This window comes from Ictalurus furcatus, chromosome 2, assembly GCF_023375685.1.
Source record: "Ictalurus furcatus strain D&B chromosome 2, Billie_1.0, whole genome shotgun sequence".
Classification (NCBI taxonomy): Eukaryota; Metazoa; Chordata; class Actinopteri; order Siluriformes; family Ictaluridae; genus Ictalurus; species Ictalurus furcatus.
The window spans coordinates 35750042-35775783 of record NC_071256.1 but is presented as its reverse complement, the minus strand read 5'-3'; the positions used below and the strand labels follow the sequence as shown (position 1 = coordinate 35775783).

Sequence of the window (25742 nt, the reverse complement as noted above, 5' to 3'; positions counted from 1 at the left end):
GATGTGGTATCTGACACTATATGAGACTATATGATGTGGTATCTGAGTATATGAGACTATATGAAGTGGTGTCTGACACTATATGAGGCTATATGATGTGGTGTCTGACACTATATGAGGCTATATGATGTGGTATCTGACTCTATATGAGACTATATGAAGTGGTATCTGACACTATATGAGACTATATGAAGTGGTATCTGAGTATATGAGACTATATGAAGTGGTATCTGACACTATATGAGACTATATGAAGTGGTATCTGACAATATGTGAGACTATATGATGTGGTATCTGACACTATATGAGACTATATGATGTGGTATCTGACACTATATGACTATATGAAGTGGTATCTGAGTGTATGAGACTATATGAAGTGGTATCTGAGTATATGAGACTATATGAAGTGGTATCTGACACTATATGAGACTATATGAAGTGGTATCTGACACTATATGAGACTATATGAAGTGGTGTCTGACACTATATGAGACTATGTGATGTGGTATCTGACACTATATGAGACTATATGAAGTGGTGTCTGACACTATATGAGACTATATGATGTGGTATCTGACACTATATGAGACTATATGAAGTGGTGTCTGACACTATATGAGACTATATGATGTGGTATCTGACACTATATGAGACTATATGAAGTGGTGTCTGACACTATATGAGACTATATGATGTGGTATCTGACACTATATGAAACTATATGATGTGGTATCTGACACTATATGAGACTATATGAAGTGGTGTCTGACACTATATGAGACTATATGAAGTGGTGTCTGACACTATATGAGACTATATGATGTGGTATCTGACACTATATGAAACTATATGATGTGGTATCTGACACTATATGAGACTATATGATGTGGTATCTGACACTATATGAGACTATATGATGTGGTATCTGACACTATATGAGACTATATGATGTGGTATCTGACACTATATGAGACTATATGAAGTGGTGTCTGAGTATATGAGACTATATGAAGTGGTATCTGACACTATATGAGACTATATGATGTGGTATCTGACACTATATGAGACTATATGAAGTGGTATCTGACACTATATAAGACTATATGAAGTGGTGTCTGACACTATATGAGACTATATGATGTGGTATCTGAGTATATGAGACTATATGAAGTGGTATCTGACACTATATGAGACTATATGAAGTGGTGTCTGACACTATATGAGACTATATGATGTGGTATCTGAGTATATGAGACTATATGATGTGGTATCTGAGTATATGAGACTATATGATGTGGTATCTGACACTATATAAGACTATATGAAGTGGTATCTGACACTATATGAGACTATATGATGTGGTATCTGAGTATATGAGACTATATGATGTGGTATCTGACACTATATGAGACTATATGATGTGGTATCTGAGTATATGAGACTATATGAAGTGGTGTCTGACACTATATGAGGCTATATGATGTGGTATCTGACTCTATATGAGACTATATGAAGTGGTATCTGACACTATATGAGACTATATGAAGTGGTATCTGAGTATATGAGACTATATGAAGTGGTATCTGACACTATATGAGACTATATGAAGTGGTATCTAACAATATGTGAGACTATATGATGTGGTATCTGACACTATATGAGACTATATGATGTGGTATCTGACACTATATGACTATATGAAGTGGTATCTGAGTGTATGAGACTATATGAAGTGGTATCTGAGTATATGAGACTATATGAAGTGGTATCTGACACTATATGAGACTATATGAAGTGGTATCTGACACTATATGAGACTATATGAAGTGGTGTCTGACACTATATGAGACTATATGATGTGGTATCTGACACTATATGAGACTATATGAAGTGGTGTCTGACACTATATGAGACTATATGATGTGGTATCTGACACTATATGAAACTATATGATGTGGTATCTGACACTATATGAGACTATATGAAGTGGTGTCTGACACTATATGAGACTATATGAAGTGGTATCTGACACTATATGAGACTATATGATGTGGTATCTGACACTATATGAAACTATATGATGTGGTATCTGACACTATATGAGACTATATGATGTGGTATCTGACACTATATGAGACTATATGATGTGGTATCTGACACTATATGAGACTATATGAAGTGGTGTCTGAGTATATGAGACTATATGAAGTGGTATCTGACACTATATGAGACTATATGATGTGGTATCTGACACTATATGAGACTATATGAAGTGGTATCTGAGTATATGAGACTATATGAAGTGGTATCTGACACTATATAAGACTATATGAAGTGGTGTCTGACACTATATGAGACTATATGATGTGGTATCTGAGTATATGAGACTATATGAAGTGGTATCTGACACTATATGAGACTATATGAAGTGGTGTCTGACACTATATGAGACTATATGATGTGGTATCTGAGTATATGAGACTATATGATGTGGTATCTGAGTATATGAGACTATATGATGTGGTATCTGACACTATATAAGACTATATGAAGTGGTATCTGACACTATATGAGACTATATGATGTGGTATCTGAGTATATGAGACTATATGATGTGGTATCTGACACTATATGAGACTATATGATGTGGTATCTGAGTATATGAGACTATATGAAATGGTGTCTGACACTATATGAGGCTATATGATGTGGTATCTGACTCTATATGAGACTATATGAAGTGGTATCTGACACTATATGAGACTATATGAAGTGGTATCTGAGTATATGAGACTATATGAAGTGGTATCTGACACTATATGAGACTATATGAAGTGGTATCTGACAATATGTGAGACTATATGATGTGGTATCTGACACTATATGAGACTATATGATGTGGTATCTGACACTATATGACTATATGAAGTGGTATCTGAGTGTATGAGACTATATGAAGTGGTATCTGAGTATATGAGACTATATGAAGTGGTATCTGACACTATATGAGACTATATGAAGTGGTATCTGACACTATATGAGACTATATGAAGTGGTGTCTGACACTATATGAGACTATGTGATGTGGTATCTGACACTATATGAGACTATATGAAGTGGTATCTGACACTATATGAGACTATATGAAGTGGTGTCTGACACTATATGAGACTATATGATGTGGTATCTGACACTATATGAGACTATATGAAGTGGTGTCTGACACTATATGAGACTATATGATGTGGTATCTGACACTATATGAAACTATATGATGTGGTATCTGACACTATATGAGACTATATGAAGTGGTATCTGACACTATATGAAACTATATGATGTGGTATCTGACACTATATGAGACTATATGATGTGGTATCTGACACTATATGAGACTATATGAAGTGGTGTCTGACACTATATGAGACTATATGATGTGGTATCTGACACTATATGAAACTATATGATGTGGTATCTGACACTATATGAGACTATATGATGTGGTATCTGACACTATATGAGACTATATGATGTGGTATCTGACACTATATGAGACTATATGAAGTGGTGTCTGAGTATATGAGACTATATGAAGTGGTATCTGACACTATATGAGACTATATGATGTGGTATCTGACACTATATGAGACTATATGAAGTGGTATCTGAGTATATGAGACTATATGAAGTGGTATCTGACACTATATAAGACTATATGAAGTGGTGTCTGACACTATATGAGACTATATGATGTGGTATCTGAGTATATGAGACTATATGAAGTGGTATCTGACACTATATGAGACTATATGATGTGGTATCTGAGTATATGAGACTATATGAAGTGGTGTCTGACACTATATGAGGCTATATGATGTGGTATCTGAGTATATGAGACTATATGATGTGGTATCTGACACTATATAAGACTATATGAAGCGGTATCTGACACTATATGAGACTATATGATGTGGTATCTGAGTATATGAGACTATATGATGTGGTATCTGACACTATATGAGACTATATGATGTGGTATCTGAGTATATGAGACTATATGAAGTGGTGTCTGACACTATATGAGGCTATATGATGTGGTATCTGACTCTATATGAGACTATATGAAGTGGTATCTGACACTATATGAGACTATATGAAGTGGTATCTGAGTATATGAGACTATATGAAGTGGTATCTGACACTATATGAGACTATATGAAGTGGTATCTAACAATATGTGAGACTATATGATGTGGTATCTGACACTATATGAGACTATATGATGTGGTATCTGACACTATATGACTATATGAAGTGGTATCTGAGTGTATGAGACTATATGAAGTGGTATCTGAGTATATGAGACTATATGAAGTGGTATCTGACACTATATGAGACTATATGAAGTGGTATCTGACACTATATGAGACTATATGAAGTGGTGTCTGACACTATATGAGACTATGTGATGTGGTATCTGACACTATATGAGACTATATGAAGTGGTATCTGACACTATATGAGACTATATGAAGTGGTGTCTGACACTATATGAGACTATATGATGTGGTATCTGACACTATATGAGACTATATGAAGTGGTGTCTGACACTATATGAGACTATATGATGTGGTGTCTGACACTATATGAGACTATATGAAGTGGTGTCTGACACTATATGAGACTATATGATGTGGTATCTGAGTATATGAGACTATATGAAGTGGTATCTGACACTATATGAGACTATATGAAGTGGTGTCTGACACTATATGAGACTATATGATGTGGTATCTGAGTATATGAGACTATATGATGTGGTATCCTGAGTATATGAGACTATATGATGTGGTATCTGACACTATATAAGACTATATGAAGTGGTATCTGACACTATATGAGACTATATGATGTGGTATCTGAGTATATGAGACTATATGATGTGGTATCTGACACTATATGAGACTATATGATGTGGTATCTGAGTATATGAGACTATATGAAGTGGTGTCTGACACTATATGAGGCTATATGATGTGGTGTCTGACACTATATGAGGCTATATGATGTGGTATCTGACTCTATATGAGACTATATGAAGTGGTATCTGACACTATATGAGACTATATGAAGTGGTATCTGAGTATATGAGACTATATGAAGTGGTATCTGACACTATATGAGACTATATGAAGTGGTATCTGACAATATGTGAGACTATATGATGTGGTATCTGACACTATATGAGACTATATGATGTGGTATCTGACACTATATGACTATATGAAGTGGTATCTGAGTGTATGAGACTATATGAAGTGGTATCTGAGTATATGAGACTATATGAAGTGGTATCTGACACTATATGAGACTATATGAAGTGGTATCTGACACTATATGAGACTATATGAAGTGGTGTCTGACACTATATGAGACTATGTGATGTGGTATCTGACACTATATGAGACTATATGAAGTGGTGTCTGACACTATATGAGACTATATGATGTGGTATCTGACACTATATGAGACTATATGAAGTGGTGTCTGACACTATATGAGACTATATGATGTGGTATCTGACACTATATGAGACTATATGAAGTGGTGTCTGACACTATATGAGACTATATGATGTGGTATCTGACACTATATGAAACTATATGATGTGGTATCTGACACTATATGAGACTATATGAAGTGGTGTCTGACACTATATGAGACTATATGAAGTGGTGTCTGACACTATATGAGACTATATGATGTGGTATCTGACACTATATGAAACTATATGATGTGGTATCTGACACTATATGAGACTATATGATGTGGTATCTGACACTATATGAGACTATATGATGTGGTATCTGACACTATATGAGACTATATGAAGTGGTGTCTGAGTATATGAGACTATATGAAGTGGTATCTGACACTATATGAGACTATATGATGTGGTATCTGACACTATATGAGACTATATGAAGTGGTATCTGAGTATATGAGACTATATGAAGTGGTATCTGACACTATATAAGACTATATGAAGTGGTGTCTGACACTATATGAGACTATATGATGTGGTATCTGAGTATATGAGACTATATGAAGTGGTATCTGACACTATATGAGACTATATGAAGTGGTGTCTGACACTATATGAGACTATATGATGTGGTATCTGAGTATATGAGACTATATGATGTGGTATCTGAGTATATGAGACTATATGATGTGGTATCTGACACTATATGAGACTATATGAAGTGGTATCTGACACTATATGAGACTATATGATGTGGTATCTGAGTATATGAGACTATATGATGTGGTATCTGACACTATATGAGACTATATGATGTGGTATCTGAGTATATGAGACTATATGAAGTGGTGTCTGACACTATATGAGGCTATATGATGTGGTATCTGACTCTATATGAGACTATATGAAGTGGTATCTGACACTATATGAGACTATATGAAGTGGTATCTGAGTATATGAGACTATATGAAGTGGTATCTGACACTATATGAGACTATATGAAGTGGTATCTAACAATATGTGAGACTATATGATGTGGTATCTGACACTATATGAGACTATATGATGTGGTATCTGACACTATATGACTATATGAAGTGGTATCTGAGTGTATGAGACTATATGAAGTGGTATCTGAGTATATGAGACTATATGAAGTGGTATCTGACACTATATGAGACTATATGAAGTGGTATCTGACACTATATGAGACTATATGAAGTGGTGTCTGACACTATATGAGACTATGTGATGTGGTATCTGACACTATATGAGACTATATGAAGTGGTATCTGACACTATATGAGACTATATGAAGTGGTGTCTGACACTATATGAGACTATATGATGTGGTATCTGACACTATATGAGACTATATGAAGTGGTGTCTGACACTATATGAGACTATATGATGTGGTGTCTGACACTATATGAGACTATATGAAGTGGTGTCTGACACTATATGAGACTATATGATGTGGTATCTGAGTATATGAGACTATATGAAGTGGTATCTGACACTATATGAGACTATATGAAGTGGTGTCTGACACTATATGAGACTATATGATGTGGTATCTGAGTATATGAGACTATATGATGTGGTATCTGACACTATATAAGACTATATGAAGTGGTATCTGACACTATATGAGACTATATGATGTGGTATCTGAGTATATGAGACTATATGATGTGGTATCTGACACTATATGAGACTATATGATGTGGTATCTGAGTATATGAGACTATATGAAGTGGTGTCTGACACTATATGAGGCTATATGATGTGGTGTCTGACACTATATGAGGCTATATGATGTGGTATCTGACTCTATATGAGACTATATGAAGTGGTATCTGACACTATATGAGACTATATGAAGTGGTATCTGAGTATATGAGACTATATGAAGTGGTATCTGACACTATATGAGACTATATGAAGTGGTATCTGACAATATGTGAGACTATATGATGTGGTATCTGACACTATATGAGACTATATGATGTGGTATCTGACACTATATGACTATATGAAGTGGTATCTGAGTGTATGAGACTATATGAAGTGGTATCTGAGTATATGAGACTATATGAAGTGGTATCTGACACTATATGAGACTATATGAAGTGGTATCTGACACTATATGAGACTATATGAAGTGGTGTCTGACACTATATGAGACTATGTGATGTGGTATCTGACACTATATGAGACTATATGAAGTGGTGTCTGACACTATATGAGACTATATGATGTGGTATCTGACACTATATGAGACTATATGAAGTGGTGTCTGACACTATATGAGACTATATGATGTGGTATCTGACACTATATGAGACTATATGAAGTGGTGTCTGACACTATATGAGACTATATGATGTGGTATCTGACACTATATGAAACTATATGATGTGGTATCTGACACTATATGAGACTATATGAAGTGGTGTCTGACACTATATGAGACTATATGAAGTGGTGTCTGACACTATATGAGACTATATGATGTGGTATCTGACACTATATGAAACTATATGATGTGGTATCTGACACTATATGAGACTATATGATGTGGTATCTGACACTATATGAGACTATATGATGTGGTATCTGACACTATATGAGACTATATGATGTGGTATCTGACACTATATGAGACTATATGAAGTGGTGTCTGAGTATATGAGACTATATGAAGTGGTATCTGACACTATATGAGACTATATGATGTGGTATCTGACACTATATGAGACTATATGAAGTGGTATCTGACACTATATAAGACTATATGAAGTGGTGTCTGACACTATATGAGACTATATGATGTGGTATCTGAGTATATGAGACTATATGAAGTGGTATCTGACACTATATGAGACTATATGAAGTGGTGTCTGACACTATATGAGACTATATGATGTGGTATCTGAGTATATGAGACTATATGATGTGGTATCTGAGTATATGAGACTATATGATGTGGTATCTGACACTATATAAGACTATATGAAGTGGTATCTGACACTATATGAGACTATATGATGTGGTATCTGAGTATATGAGACTATATGATGTGGTATCTGACACTATATGAGACTATATGATGTGGTATCTGAGTATATGAGACTATATGAAGTGGTGTCTGACACTATATGAGGCTATATGATGTGGTATCTGACTCTATATGAGACTATATGAAGTGGTATCTGACACTATATGAGACTATATGAAGTGGTATCTGAGTATATGAGACTATATGAAGTGGTATCTGACACTATATGAGACTATATGAAGTGGTATCTAACAATATGTGAGACTATATGATGTGGTATCTGACACTATATGAGACTATATGATGTGGTATCTGACACTATATGACTATATGAAGTGGTATCTGAGTGTATGAGACTATATGAAGTGGTATCTGAGTATATGAGACTATATGAAGTGGTATCTGACACTATATGAGACTATATGAAGTGGTATCTGACACTATATGAGACTATATGAAGTGGTGTCTGACACTATATGAGACTATATGATGTGGTATCTGACACTATATGAGACTATATGAAGTGGTGTCTGACACTATATGAGACTATATGATGTGGTATCTGACACTATATGAAACTATATGATGTGGTATCTGACACTATATGAGACTATATGAAGTGGTGTCTGACACTATATGAGACTATATGAAGTGGTATCTGACACTATATGAGACTATATGATGTGGTATCTGACACTATATGAAACTATATGATGTGGTATCTGACACTATATGAGACTATATGATGTGGTATCTGACACTATATGAGACTATATGATGTGGTATCTGACACTATATGAGACTATATGAAGTGGTGTCTGAGTATATGAGACTATATGAAGTGGTATCTGACACTATATGAGACTATATGATGTGGTATCTGACACTATATGAGACTATATGAAGTGGTATCTGAGTATATGAGACTATATGAAGTGGTATCTGACACTATATAAGACTATATGAAGTGGTGTCTGACACTATATGAGACTATATGATGTGGTATCTGAGTATATGAGACTATATGAAGTGGTATCTGACACTATATGAGACTATATGAAGTGGTGTCTGACACTATATGAGACTATATGATGTGGTATCTGAGTATATGAGACTATATGATGTGGTATCTGAGTATATGAGACTATATGATGTGGTATCTGACACTATATAAGACTATATGAAGTGGTATCTGACACTATATGAGACTATATGATGTGGTATCTGAGTATATGAGACTATATGATGTGGTATCTGACACTATATGAGACTATATGATGTGGTATCTGAGTATATGAGACTATATGAAATGGTGTCTGACACTATATGAGGCTATATGATGTGGTATCTGACTCTATATGAGACTATATGAAGTGGTATCTGACACTATATGAGACTATATGAAGTGGTATCTGAGTATATGAGACTATATGAAGTGGTATCTGACACTATATGAGACTATATGAAGTGGTATCTGACAATATGTGAGACTATATGATGTGGTATCTGACACTATATGAGACTATATGATGTGGTATCTGACACTATATGACTATATGAAGTGGTATCTGAGTGTATGAGACTATATGAAGTGGTATCTGAGTATATGAGACTATATGAAGTGGTATCTGACACTATATGAGACTATATGAAGTGGTATCTGACACTATATGAGACTATATGAAGTGGTGTCTGACACTATATGAGACTATGTGATGTGGTATCTGACACTATATGAGACTATATGAAGTGGTATCTGACACTATATGAGACTATATGAAGTGGTGTCTGACACTATATGAGACTATATGATGTGGTATCTGACACTATATGAGACTATATGAAGTGGTGTCTGACACTATATGAGACTATATGATGTGGTATCTGACACTATATGAAACTATATGATGTGGTATCTGACACTATATGAGACTATATGAAGTGGTATCTGACACTATATGAAACTATATGATGTGGTATCTGACACTATATGAGACTATATGATGTGGTATCTGACACTATATGAGACTATATGAAGTGGTGTCTGACACTATATGAGACTATATGATGTGGTATCTGACACTATATGAAACTATATGATGTGGTATCTGACACTATATGAGACTATATGATGTGGTATCTGACACTATATGAGACTATATGATGTGGTATCTGACACTATATGAGACTATATGAAGTGGTGTCTGAGTATATGAGACTATATGAAGTGGTATCTGACACTATATGAGACTATATGATGTGGTATCTGACACTATATGAGACTATATGAAGTGGTATCTGAGTATATGAGACTATATGAAGTGGTATCTGACACTATATAAGACTATATGAAGTGGTGTCTGACACTATATGAGACTATATGATGTGGTATCTGAGTATATGAGACTATATGAAGTGGTATCTGACACTATATGAGACTATATGATGTGGTATCTGAGTATATGAGACTATATGAAGTGGTGTCTGACACTATATGAGGCTATATGATGTGGTATCTGAGTATATGAGACTATATGATGTGGTATCTGACACTATATAAGACTACATGAAGCGGTATCTGACACTATATGAGACTATATGATGTGGTATCTGAGTATATGAGACTATATGATGTGGTATCTGACACTATATGAGACTATATGATGTGGTATCTGAGTATATGAGACTATATGAAGTGGTGTCTGACACTATATGAGGCTATATGATGTGGTATCTGACTCTATATGAGACTATATGAAGTGGTATCTGACACTATATGAGACTATATGAAGTGGTATCTGAGTATATGAGACTATATGAAGTGGTATCTGACACTATATGAGACTATATGAAGTGGTATCTAACAATATGTGAGACTATATGATGTGGTATCTGACACTATATGAGACTATATGATGTGGTATCTGACACTATATGACTATATGAAGTGGTATCTGAGTGTATGAGACTATATGAAGTGGTATCTGAGTATATGAGACTATATGAAGTGGTATCTGACACTATATGAGACTATATGAAGTGGTATCTGACACTATATGAGACTATATGAAGTGGTGTCTGACACTATATGAGACTATGTGATGTGGTATCTGACACTATATGAGACTATATGAAGTGGTATCTGACACTATATGAGACTATATGAAGTGGTGTCTGACACTATATGAGACTATATGATGTGGTATCTGACACTATATGAGACTATATGAAGTGGTGTCTGACACTATATGAGACTATATGATGTGGTGTCTGACACTATATGAGACTATATGAAGTGGTGTCTGACACTATATGAGACTATATGATGTGGTATCTGAGTATATGAGACTATATGAAGTGGTATCTGACACTATATGAGACTATATGAAGTGGTGTCTGACACTATATGAGACTATATGATGTGGTATCTGAGTATATGAGACTATATGATGTGGTATCTGAGTATATGAGACTATATGATGTGGTATCTGACACTATATAAGACTATATGAAGTGGTATCTGACACTATATGAGACTATATGATGTGGTATCTGAGTATATGAGACTATATGATGTGGTATCTGACACTATATGAGACTATATGATGTGGTATCTGAGTATATGAGACTATATGAAGTGGTGTCTGACACTATATGAGGCTATATGATGTGGTGTCTGACACTATATGAGGCTATATGATGTGGTATCTGACTCTATATGAGACTATATGAAGTGGTATCTGACACTATATGAGACTATATGAAGTGGTATCTGAGTATATGAGACTATATGAAGTGGTATCTGACACTATATGAGACTATATGAAGTGGTATCTGACAATATGTGAGACTATATGATGTGGTATCTGACACTATATGAGACTATATGATGTGGTATCTGACACTATATGACTATATGAAGTGGTATCTGAGTGTATGAGACTATATGATGTGGTATCTGACACTATATGAGACTATATGATGTGGTATCTGAGTATATGAGACTATATGAAGTGGTGTCTGACACTATATGAGGCTATATGATGTGGTGTCTGACACTATATGAGGCTATATGATGTGGTATCTGACTCTATATGAGACTATATGAAGTGGTATCTGACACTATATGAGACTATATGAAGTGGTATCTGAGTATATGAGACTATATGAAGTGGTATCTGACACTATATGAGACTATATGAAGTGGTATCTGACACTATATGAGACTATATGAAGTGGTATCTGACACTATATGAGACTATATGAAGTGGTGTCTGACACTATATGAGACTATGTGATGTGGTATCTGACACTATATGAGACTATATGAAGTGGTGTCTGACACTATATGAGACTATATGATGTGGTATCTGACACTATATGAGACTATATGAAGTGGTGTCTGACACTATATGAGACTATATGATGTGGTATCTGACACTATATGAGACTATATGAAGTGGTGTCTGACACTATATGAGACTATATGATGTGGTATCTGACACTATATGAAACTATATGATGTGGTATCTGACACTATATGAGACTATATGAAGTGGTGTCTGACACTATATGAGACTATATGAAGTGGTGTCTGACACTATATGAGACTATATGATGTGGTATCTGACACTATATGAAACTATATGATGTGGTATCTGACACTATATGAGACTATATGATGTGGTATCTGACACTATATGAGACTATATGATGTGGTATCTGACACTATATGAGACTATATGAAGTGGTGTCTGAGTATATGAGACTATATGAAGTGGTATCTGACACTATATGAGACTATATGATGTGGTATCTGACACTATATGAGACTATATGAAGTGGTATCTGAGTATATGAGACTATATGAAGTGGTATCTGACACTATATAAGACTATATGAAGTGGTGTCTGACACTATATGAGACTATATGATGTGGTATCTGAGTATATGAGACTATATGAAGTGGTATCTGACACTATATGAGACTATATGAAGTGGTGTCTGACACTATATGAGACTATATGATGTGGTATCTGAGTATATGAGACTATATGATGTGGTATCTGAGTATATGAGACTATATGATGTGGTATCTGACACTATATGAGACTATATGAAGTGGTATCTGACACTATATGAGACTATATGATGTGGTATCTGAGTATATGAGACTATATGATGTGGTATCTGACACTATATGAGACTATATGATGTGGTATCTGAGTATATGAGACTATATGAAGTGGTGTCTGACACTATATGAGGCTATATGATGTGGTATCTGACTCTATATGAGACTATATGAAGTGGTATCTGACACTATATGAGACTATATGAAGTGGTATCTGAGTATATGAGACTATATGAAGTGGTATCTGACACTATATGAGACTATATGAAGTGGTATCTAACAATATGTGAGACTATATGATGTGGTATCTGACACTATATGAGACTATATGATGTGGTATCTGACACTATATGACTATATGAAGTGGTATCTGAGTGTATGAGACTATATGAAGTGGTATCTGAGTATATGAGACTATATGAAGTGGTATCTGACACTATATGAGACTATATGAAGTGGTATCTGACACTATATGAGACTATATGAAGTGGTGTCTGACACTATATGAGACTATGTGATGTGGTATCTGACACTATATGAGACTATATGAAGTGGTATCTGACACTATATGAGACTATATGAAGTGGTGTCTGACACTATATGAGACTATATGATGTGGTATCTGACACTATATGAGACTATATGAAGTGGTGTCTGACACTATATGAGACTATATGATGTGGTGTCTGACACTATATGAGACTATATGAAGTGGTGTCTGACACTATATGAGACTATATGATGTGGTATCTGACACTATATTAGACTATATGAAGTGGTATCTGACACTATATGAGACTATATGAAGTGGTGTCTGACACTATATGAGACTATATGATGTGGTATCTGAGTATATGAGACTATATGAAGTGGTGTCTGACACTATATGAGACTATATGATGTGGTATCTGACTCTATATGAGACTATATGACGTGGTATCTGACACTATATGAGACTATATGAAGTGGTATCTGAGTATATGAGACTATATGAAGTGGTATCTGACACTATATGAGACTATATGAAGTGCTATCTGACAATATGTGAGACTATATGATGTGGTATCTGACACTATATGAGACTATATGATGTGGTATCTGACACTATATGACTATATGATGTGGTATCTGAGTATATGAGACTATATGAAGTGGTATCTGACACTATATGAGACTATATGAAGTGGTGTCTGACACTATATGAGACTATGTGATGTGGTATCTGACACTATATGAGACTATATGAAGTGGTATCTGAGTATATGAGACTATATGAAGTGGTATCTGACACTATATGAGACTGTATGATGTGGTATCTGAGTATATGAGACTATATGAAGTGGTGTCTGACACTATATGAGACTATATGATGTGGTATCTGACACTATATGAGACTATATGAAGTGGTATCTGAGTATATGAGACTATATGATGTGGTGTCTGACACTATATGAGACTATATGATGTGGTATCTGACACTATATGAGACTATATGAAGTGGTTTCTGACACTATATGAGACTATATGAAGTGGTTTCTGACACTATATGAGACTATATGAAGTGGTATCTGAGTATATGAGACTATATGAAGTGGTATCTGACACTATATGAGACTGTATGATGTGGTATCTGAGTATATAAGACTATATGAAGTGGCATCTGAGTATATGAGACTATATGAAGTGGTATCTGACACTATATGAGACTATATGAAGTGGTATCTGACAATATGTGAGACTATATGATGTGGTATCTGACACTATATTAGACTATATGAAGTGGTATCTGACACTATATGAGACTATATGAAGTGGTGTCTGACACTATATGAGACTATATGATGTGGTGTCTGACACTATATGAGACTATATGATGTGGTATCTGACACTATATGAAACTATATGATGTGGTATCTGACACTATATGAGACTATATGAAGTGGTGTCTGACACTATATGAGACTATATGAAGTGGTGTCTGACACTATATGAGACTATATGATGTGGTATCTGACACTATATGAAACTATATGATGTGGTATCTGACACTATATGAGACTATATGATGTGGTATCTGACACTATATGAGACTATATGAAGTGGTGTCTGAGTATATGAGACTATATGAAGTGGTATCTGACACTATATAAGACTATATGAAGTGGTGTCTGACACTATATGAGACGATATGACGTGGTATCTGAGTATATGAGACTATATGAAGTGGTATCTGACACTATATGAGACTATATGAAGTGGTGTCTGACACTATATGAGACTATATGATGTGGTATCTAAGTATATGAGACTATATGATGTGGTATCTGACACTATATGAGACTATATGATGTGGTATCTGAGTATATGAGACTATATGAAGTGGTGTCTGACACTATATGAGACTATATGATGTGGTATCTGACTCTATATGAGACTATATGAAGTGGTATCTGAGTATATGAGACTATATGAAGTGGTATCTGACACTATATGAGACTATATGATGTGGTATCTGACTCTATATGAGACTATATGAAGTGGTATCTGACACTATATGAGACTATATGAAGTGGTATCTGAGTATATGAGACTATATGAAGTGGTATCTGACACTATATGAGACTATATGATGTGGTATCTGACACTATATGACTATATGATGTGTTATCTGAGTATATGAGACTATATGAAGTGGTATCTGACACTATATGAGACTATATGAAGTGGTATCTGACACTATATGAGACTATATGAAGTGGTGTCTGACACTATATGAGACTATATGATGTGGTATCTGACACTATATGACTATATGATGTGTTATCTGAGTATATGAGACTATATGAAGTGGTATCTGACACTATATGAGACTATATGAAGTGGTATCTGACACTATATGAGACTATATGAAGTGGTGTCTGACACTATATGAGACTATATGATGTGGTATCTGACACTATATGAGACTATATGAAGTGGTGTCTGAGTATATGAGACTATATGAAGTGGTATCTGACACTATATGAGACTATATGAAGTGGTGTCTGACACTATATGAGACTATATGATGTGGTGTCTGACACTATATGAGACTATATGAAGTGGTATCTGACACTATATGAGACTATATGAAGTGGTGTCTGACACTATATGAGACTATATGATGTGGTATCTGACACTATATTAGACTATATGAAGTGGTATCTGACACTATATGAGACTATATGAAGTGGTGTCTGACACTATATGAGACTATATGAAGTGGTGTCTGACACTATATGAAACTATATGATGTGGTATCTGACACTATATGAGACTATATGATGTGGTATCTGACACTATATGAGACTATATGATGTGGTATCTGACACTATATGAGACTATATGAAGTGGTGTCTGAGTATATGAGACTATATGAAGTGGTATCTGACACTATATAAGACTATATGAAGTGGTGTCTGACACTATATGAGACTATATGATGTGGTGTCTGAGTATATGAGACTATATGAAGTGGTATCTGACACTATATGAGACTATATGAAGTGGTATCTGACACTATATGAGACTATATGAAGTGATGTCTGACACTATATGAGACTATATGATGTGGTATCTGAGTATATGAGACTATATGAAGTGGTATCTGACACTATATGAGACTATATGAAGTGGTGTCTGACACTATATGAGACTATATGATGTGGTGTCTGAGTATATGAGACTATATGAAGTGGTATCTGACACTATATGAGACTATATGAAGTGGTATCTGACACTATATGAGACTATATGAAGTGGTGTCTGACACTATATGAGACTATATGAAGTGGTGTCTGACACTATATGAGACTATATGATGTGGTATCTGACACTATATGAGACTATATGATGTGGTATCTGAGTATATGAGACTATATGAAGTGATATCTGAGTATATGAGACTATATGATGTGGTATCTGACACTATATGACTATATGATGTGGTGTCTGACTCTATATGAGACTATATGATGTGGTATCTGACACTATATGAGACTATATAAAGTGGTATCTGACACTATATGAGACTATATGAAGTGGTATCTGAGTATATGAGACTATATGAAGTGGTATCTGAGTATATGAGACTATATGATGTGGTATCTGACACTATATGAGACTATATGATGTGGTATCTGACACTATATGACTATATGATGTGGTGTCTGACTCTATATGAGACTATATGATGTGGTATCTGACACTATATGACTATATGATGTGGTATCTGACACTATATGAGACTATGATCTCAACCCCTTCATGGAAAGCATCTTTAGTACTTAGTAGAGCGTCCTTTTGCTGTTATGACCTGCTGCAAACGAGATGCAGAGCTTCTGGCAGCGTTCCTGAGGAATCTTCTCCCGTTCCTCACGAGCAATGGCCTCCAGTTCAGTAATATTCTTGGCTTTGCGTGCATTCGTTTTGTTGAACTATCTTCGTTGTTTTTGTTTGATTTCTTCATTGCAAACAGCTGAAAGTCTGCAAATTTTGACAATAAACCTGATTTGCAGTGGGGGTTGAATCATTTTGATTGCAACTGTATATTAAAGACAGATGTGAGTCAACTGCAGATACGAATAGAGAGATCTAATCTGAGCATAAAAATAGAATTGTTCAATGAAACTTGAAATGTGATTGTAGGAAATGGGTAAAAGTGAATTAAAATGTTTGTGAGTTTTTATTTTATTGGAGAATAATCTAGCCCTGATTGCAGGGGGCCAACATTTTTGATCACTCTAATGAAACACCCGTAGCACACGATATATACGATTAATGCAAAGTTTAACTGGAAGTCTTTAATAAAGCACTCATTTAGAATCTCATTAAGACCCGAGAGTCTTTATTGAGCGTTAAATACCAAGATCTAGGTCTTCCGTTGCAGGCTGTCTGAGAGGCAGGGGGCGAAAAAAGTAAAAAAAAAAAAAGAGGACCGGGAAGGCATTAGCTCTTGTTTTTTCTACTATAAACCTAAAATAAAACTGCATTTTCTTGAATGTAGGAGCACCTACAGGACACTTCATCTCCTTTTCTTGCATGTAGGGAAGCCTGTAGAGCTCTGCATCTCGTGTTCTCTACTGGAAGGGCAACCTAGAGGGCACTTCATCATGTTTTTTTTTTTCCATTTGAAGGGTAGCAATGAGGGTACGTCATCACATTTTCTCCACTGAAAGAGCAGCCTAGCATTTTTGTGGCATTTTGTTCAGTCATGGGGGTAAAAGTGGAGGCAGTCATGCCCCAAACACCCCCCCACCCCCTGAACAACTTTACCAGTGCTTATCTGATACTGCTTATCTTTCTTTGACGAAATTGTACTCTGTTTCTTTTTGTTTTGTCTGTCCGTCAGGCTCAAACTATAATAAAACAAAGGAAACTGCAGGTGGCTGTCAGTGGAGACAAAATACATGTGATCACAGACAAAATAAACCTCACAGCACGGAGGCCTCCGTCATCTCCAGACCAGCAACTTGCAGGATGACTAATTTGGGGGGGGGGGGGGGAAATTACAGGGATAAATCCTGTAAAATACACTAACCTTCATAATTGTACCACATTACCACTGAATTCTGGATTCTGATTGGACATTAATTTTCTAGAACAGCAGCACTGACAGTAGTGCCTACTGTAATTCAAATCACAGGTTTAAATTAATGCACTTGTTTGACCACGTTTTCGTTTCTATAGCAACAACGCACGCATGGACTTGTGTGGTAGGCGCTTCATGTAAATGGATAAAAAAAAATTTTAAAAAACATGTGCAGTTGTTGATATGGTGAATATATTTCTGCAAGGAGACGTTCATTGTGAATTTTTGGACATCAGGTTTGATGCTCTGAGCTTATCCTTCTCTTATCTCTCAATCTACTGAACAAAGGAAACAACAATGAGGACACGCCAATTTTCCTTGAACCTCTGCAGGACTGTGTGGCTGACAGAGGAAGTGACATCACATTAAGGGGCATCATCACAGGGAGTCAGCCAATTAGGGTGTCCTGGCTGCATAATGGTGAGCACAGAAATATTTTTTTTTTTTAACCTAATCTGATCAGCAGTTTCTGCCATGCACTAAAAGTAAACATTTTTATAAATAACATTAAACTTGATATTATTATTATTATTATTATTATTATTATTATTATTATTATTATTATTATTAGGGGGCCAAGCACCAAAGGTGCATAGGCACCTTATTGTTATTCTACCTTTTCTTATTATTATTCCTCCTCCTCTTCTTCTGGCCACGGTGCCTATGGCAGCCCATAGAACCATCTGGTAAAAAGTTGTGAAATTTGGCCCTCTGACTGGCACAGGATCTAAAGAACATTCTGATTCTGACCAAATTTGGGCCAAGTGCTGCCAATACTTTAGCGCCACCATCAGGTCAAATTTGGACCTAATTTGTAAGTACGTTTATGGTCATAACTTTTGAATCATGTGTCCAAAGATCTCTGGATTCCCTATGTCAAGACGAATTCAACACATCCTATGACATCAATGTGCCCTTAATTCCCTTAATGCTCTATGCTCTTAATATACCCAAGATGTTTTGTGGCAGTAACAACTTTCATTTTTTTCCTTATATCATTTGAGGAATTTGTGCTAAATTCACAGTTCATTTTTCCTACAATTTCCTGGAGTGTGATGAAGTGCACACACACCAACATCTTAAATTCAACTGTACTTCTTATCGACTATCTTGGATTTAGTCATAATTTAGCCAAATTATGTCCAATCAACACCAAATTTGGCATACATCATATTCAGACCAACCTGGACAAAAGGTATCAAAAGAATGTTGATATTCCAAATGGTTCGCCTGTAATCTGCCAACAAATCTGACAGCCGCCAAACAGGAAGTGAGGTTGTATCTCAGCAACAACCATGCACACTGAAACAAATTTTGGTAGGCAACTTCTGGACCATGCCATAAGGCTATGCATCAAATTTCGTGGAAACACCACATACTGATCAAAAGTTACAATAACATAAAATGCTTCCTTTTCTACTGCCATTATGGCTACTCCTCCTCCTCCTCCAAATTTTGTCTAATCTTCAACAAATATGGCTCACATCATCTTGAGACCTGTCTAAACAAAAGTTATCAAAGGAAATCTCAAAACTATTCTCCCATAATGGGCTAGCAAATGAGTGAAACTGCAAATCATTCTTGAGTCCCTTTCCTATCGTTATCGCTCTGCTTTCCTGTGATTGCTTATGCAACAGTTGTAGCATGACTGCGGCTCAATTAAACTGGGTGTTTGGCCTCCAAAAATGCTGCCTGCATCTTTAACTCTTCTTCTTCTTTTTATTATTATTATTATTAGTAGTAGTAGTAGTAGTAGTAGTAGTATGACAGCTATTCTTTATTTGTGAACATTTTTTTAGCATATTCCTTTTTATTGTAATATATTATTATACTACAGTGTCACTTTACTTAGTCAATTAATTTGCACAGCTACCGTGTGTTTCTGAATGACAATGTCTGTAATAATATGAGATCTTGGGACATAGATTCAACAGAAATAATTAGGAAAAACTGAGCGTTTTTAATTAAATGTATCACAGGATATTACTGTGTAAACACTGTGCTTGGCAATGGTAGTCATAGATTTGGAGATTAATACAGGGTTTGGGAGAGTCAGATTACACTGGGTTCACTGAACACTGAGCAGATTTCGATTGGCTGCTTGACTGGTTTGGACTCGCAGCCCTGGCAACCTACAGTTCATGTTTTCTAGCAAATGTATTGAAATTGTGAGAAAGGAAGCAGTGGTGTAATAAAAAACAAAGAGGAAGGAAACTTCAAAGGGCACTGCGTCTTTTTGATTATTAGATAGCGGTATTGTTACATTGGTGTATAGCAACAAAGCCACTTGAGCTTGAACTACACTCTTGGCAGAAGAAATTGGAAATGTTTTCATAATTAACGTTTGTACATCTGTATAAAGTGACAGAACACTTGAGGGCATGTGTTAGTGATGATACATGAACTCGAGTGTTATTTAATCTATGAATGATGTGCCTGCGTGAAATTACAATCTTCTTGCGAAATAATATTTATTGCTTAACAGGCGTAGACAGGAAGCAAATAATCAGCCCGGGAATTTTCTTTCAAAATAACAAATGAGTGCAAGTGCATCACCTAGTATACATAGGGCTACATTATGGTCCAATATACACTCATCGGTCACTTTATGAAGTCTGGGTGACTTTTCACGCAAAACATTCTCTAGTACACAGAGTGGTGCCAAAAAACTAAAAACATCCAGTGATTGGGACTTCTATGGGTGGACATGCCTTGTTGATGAGAGAGGTCAGAGGAGAACGTCCAGAGCTGACGGGAGGGATATGGTAACTCAAATAATCATTCTTTACAATCGTGGTGAGCAGAAAAGCATCTCAGAATGCACAACACGTCGAACCTTGAAGCCACAACAGCAGAAGACATCGGGTTCCACTCCTGTCAATTAAATAAACAGGAATCTGACACTACAGTCAGTACGTTTACGTGTACAACAATAATCCGATATGAACCCGATTAAGACGCTACTCTGATTAAGAAACTAGCATGTAAACAGAGATTATTGATGACCTTAATCTGAATAAAGTCATACTCGAAGTAAACACAAATGGAATTAAGACGTGTGGAGTATTCCTGTTTTAGTCGCATTATCGACGTGCGTTACAGACACGTACACACCTTAATCACACTATTAACGTCGTGTGGGAGTTTTCACCACATTTTGCGACAGGACACGTACACGCAGCTCTCAAACGTTCAAACAAGAGAGCACGGCTGCGTCCGAAAACCGCGTACTTACCCGCTATATAGTAGGTGAAATACATGTGTTTCGGCTACTATATAGTAGGTAAGTACGCGGTTTGGGACGCAGCCCACGGCTTCAAGCAGTCGTCTATTAGCACGTACAGCACGACAGATAATTAACTGCACTCGAAGCGTTCAAAAAAATTAAAAATGAAACACCCACAACTGTATACGGTCCCATAACGAAGTGGAACTGTATGCCGATACGTGAAATTCTGGAGGGAACGTCGGACGGCGTAGCGTGGGGACGTAATGACGTGTACCGTTAATCGATCTATGTTCTATAACATGTAAAACGTGAACAAGAAAGGAATATTCTAAAAGCGACTCATGTAAACACCTTAACCACAATATTATACGTTTTATTCAGAATAAGGTCAATAATTAGATTAGTGCTGTCCGTGTAAACGTAGTCAGTGTGGACAGATCCATCAAATTTGGCCAGGTGAAGATTGGAAAAAGATCAGGCGACATCAGAATCACCAGCAGCCAATTTGGAGTTAAAAATGTTGCCGCATCTTCCAACATAGATACTTCTTGACTTCTTTTCTTTTCTCCACACGGCTTTTCTGCTTTTTCTCCAGCACTATCTACTCTACATGCTTCCACAAACACAGGAAACTGATCATTAGATCTTAGCAAACCGATCTAATCGCAAGTAAGGTTTCTGATTGGTGGCGTCATGACGCAGCCTTCCAGGAAAAGGTTATTAAATCCTGAATGCCAGAAACCGGAAATTTTTGGTCCCTTTGTTATTAACCCTGTTTTTTCCCTCCCTTATTATTTACACGAGTTAACCTTTATCCCTTTGCTCTTCATTCTCTCTCTGTTTCTCTCTCAGGTCAGATGGCACGATTCGCTAAATCCTCATTCGTCAGTGGAGAGGCGAGGCTAGTTGTTAGGAAATGTGTCCCAGAGGACGCTGGAGCTTACACTTGTGTAGCTGAAAATGCTGCAGGAAAAACATCCAGCAGCTCAGCGGTGTATGTCAGAGGTAACACACACGCGCACACACAACAACAACGACGACGACAGCTGTTGAGACTTTTCAAAGAAGACGTTGTGTTTCAGTGACTTCCTGAACAAGAGCTGACACGCTTCAAGATCTCTCTGTTTGCTTGTCAGCCATAACCTCAGTCTTGTCCTGGTTTCTGTTTTTCGAATGCTTGTGTTTGGGCATAATATGTTGTATATTCATGATTTGACAGGAAATGGCCAATGAGGTTTCTTACCCTTGAGTAAAAAGATGCCCCCATGGACTTATCTTTACACCACACACTCTTTAGTTGAGTTTGTCTGTAAATAAAATCCACATCCTGGTGTCCTATCACGTCTCATCCTTATTTCCTCTTTCCTTTTCTCAGAAACGGCCGTCGCCGCCCCAAACAATCACGCACGTTCCTCTTCTTGTACCTCTGTTTTGGCAACTTGGGTCTCACATGAGACCGGTTTAGAGGACATCAGTGTGTTCAGAGGCTCGCAGTCGCCTCAAAGTCCTCAAACACCAGCAAGCCCGAGAGGTGAGTGTTCTGTTCTCACACCCGTTTGGTTTAGTATGAAGAACAAATCATTTACATTTACATTTATTCATTTAGCATTTTAGGGGTTAGTCAAGTGTTCATGGAAGAGGTGGGTCTTTAGCTGTTTTTTAAAGATAGTGAGAGATTCTGCGGTCCGGATTGAGATCGGAAGTTCATTCCACCAGTGATGGACGGTTAGTGTGAAGGTTCTGGAAAGGGACCTTGAGTAGGCACTACTAAACGTCGGTCGTTAATCGATCGCAGATTGCGTGAGGGAACGTAAACCTCAAGGAGAGTGTGAAGGTAGGGCGGTGCTGTTCCAGACAAGGTCTTGTAGGTGAGCATCAAGGCCTTGAATTTGATCCGGGCGGCTACAGGAAGCCAGTGTAGGGAGACAAATTCCACAAAATTACACAGTATCGTTTTTGTTTTAACGTCGCTAACAAGTTGCAGTACTAGTACAAGACTTCCGTATCTTCCTGAAAGCACATCCAGTTGTTCAGTGATGTCACACTGACACATAGGTCATGTGACTGTCTATAAATACGAGTGTCTTCAATGTGTCAAAAACAGACGGCACGTCACGACATCGCTAAATATACGATAACTGTTATATCTACAACACAAACAGTTCCTTCTTTGCGTAAGGAATAAAACACTTGGAGTGATACACATGAAAATAAGCAACGACGGCGCGATGCGATGAGACGTATTAAGGGGCGTTACTGTTACCACCCCGAAATGATTTTCCTACAGTATAACAGCACATCCTTCTGTTTTGTTTTGATTCCTCTTATACGACAGCAGTCTGTGAACAATAACAAGGTTTTATTTATTAAAGAACGACACGAACAATACTTTTTTTTTTATCGGTTTGTAGTACATGGAACCTGTCCTGTTAAACCGCTGTATGGTCTTGGCCACCGTGCTGCAGCTCAATGTCAGGGTCTTGCCAATCTTCTTATAGCCTAGGCCATCTTTATGTAGAGCAACAATTCTTTTTTTCAGATCCTCAGAGAGCTCTTTGCCATGAGGTGCCGTGTTGAACTTCCAGTGACCAGTATGTGGGCGTGTGAGAGCGATGACAGTGTTGTCACATGAAAAGATATCATCATATATTTACAACAATGTGAGGGGTGTACTCACTTTTGTGAGATACTGTATATATATATATATATATATATATATATATATATATATATATATATATATATATATATATATATATATATATATATATATATACACACATACATATAATAGTTATATAGTTATATATAAACATAGTTTTAGATATACATATATATATATAAGCATTTTATACCACAGAACTCAAATACCAGTTATGTTGTTCTGTTATGCATAGTTGTACTGTTCCCTTTTATGGGACGTGCGGTTGAGCCACATGCATATCACACACACACACACACACGCACACACACATTCACATCTCTAACCCCTCCCCTGACCGTTTGTGTATTTGATCATCTGTTCTTCTTCTCTACGGCTCTCAGAGCTCCCGGTGAAGAGGAGAAGCAGCTCAGGGACGGGTAAGACCACTCCACCACTCCTCCTCCATCTGTTTCTATAATCCTCTCACCTTACAAT

General features: G+C 36.4%; 1 protein-coding gene across 1 annotated transcript in view; it reads left to right on the top strand.

Moving 5' to 3' along the window:
• Positions 1 to 25742, top strand: part of mylk5 (myosin, light chain kinase 5) — a 61784-nt gene that overhangs the window by 13283 nt on the left and 22759 nt on the right. The window contains exons 2-5 of the mRNA XM_053617110.1: positions 19663 to 19794; positions 23456 to 23608; positions 23979 to 24134; positions 25649 to 25684. Coding sequence (XP_053473085.1) covers positions 19663 to 19794; positions 23456 to 23608; positions 23979 to 24134; positions 25649 to 25684 — 477 coding nt within the window. The remainder of the gene's footprint in view (positions 1 to 19662; positions 19795 to 23455; positions 23609 to 23978; positions 24135 to 25648; positions 25685 to 25742) is intronic.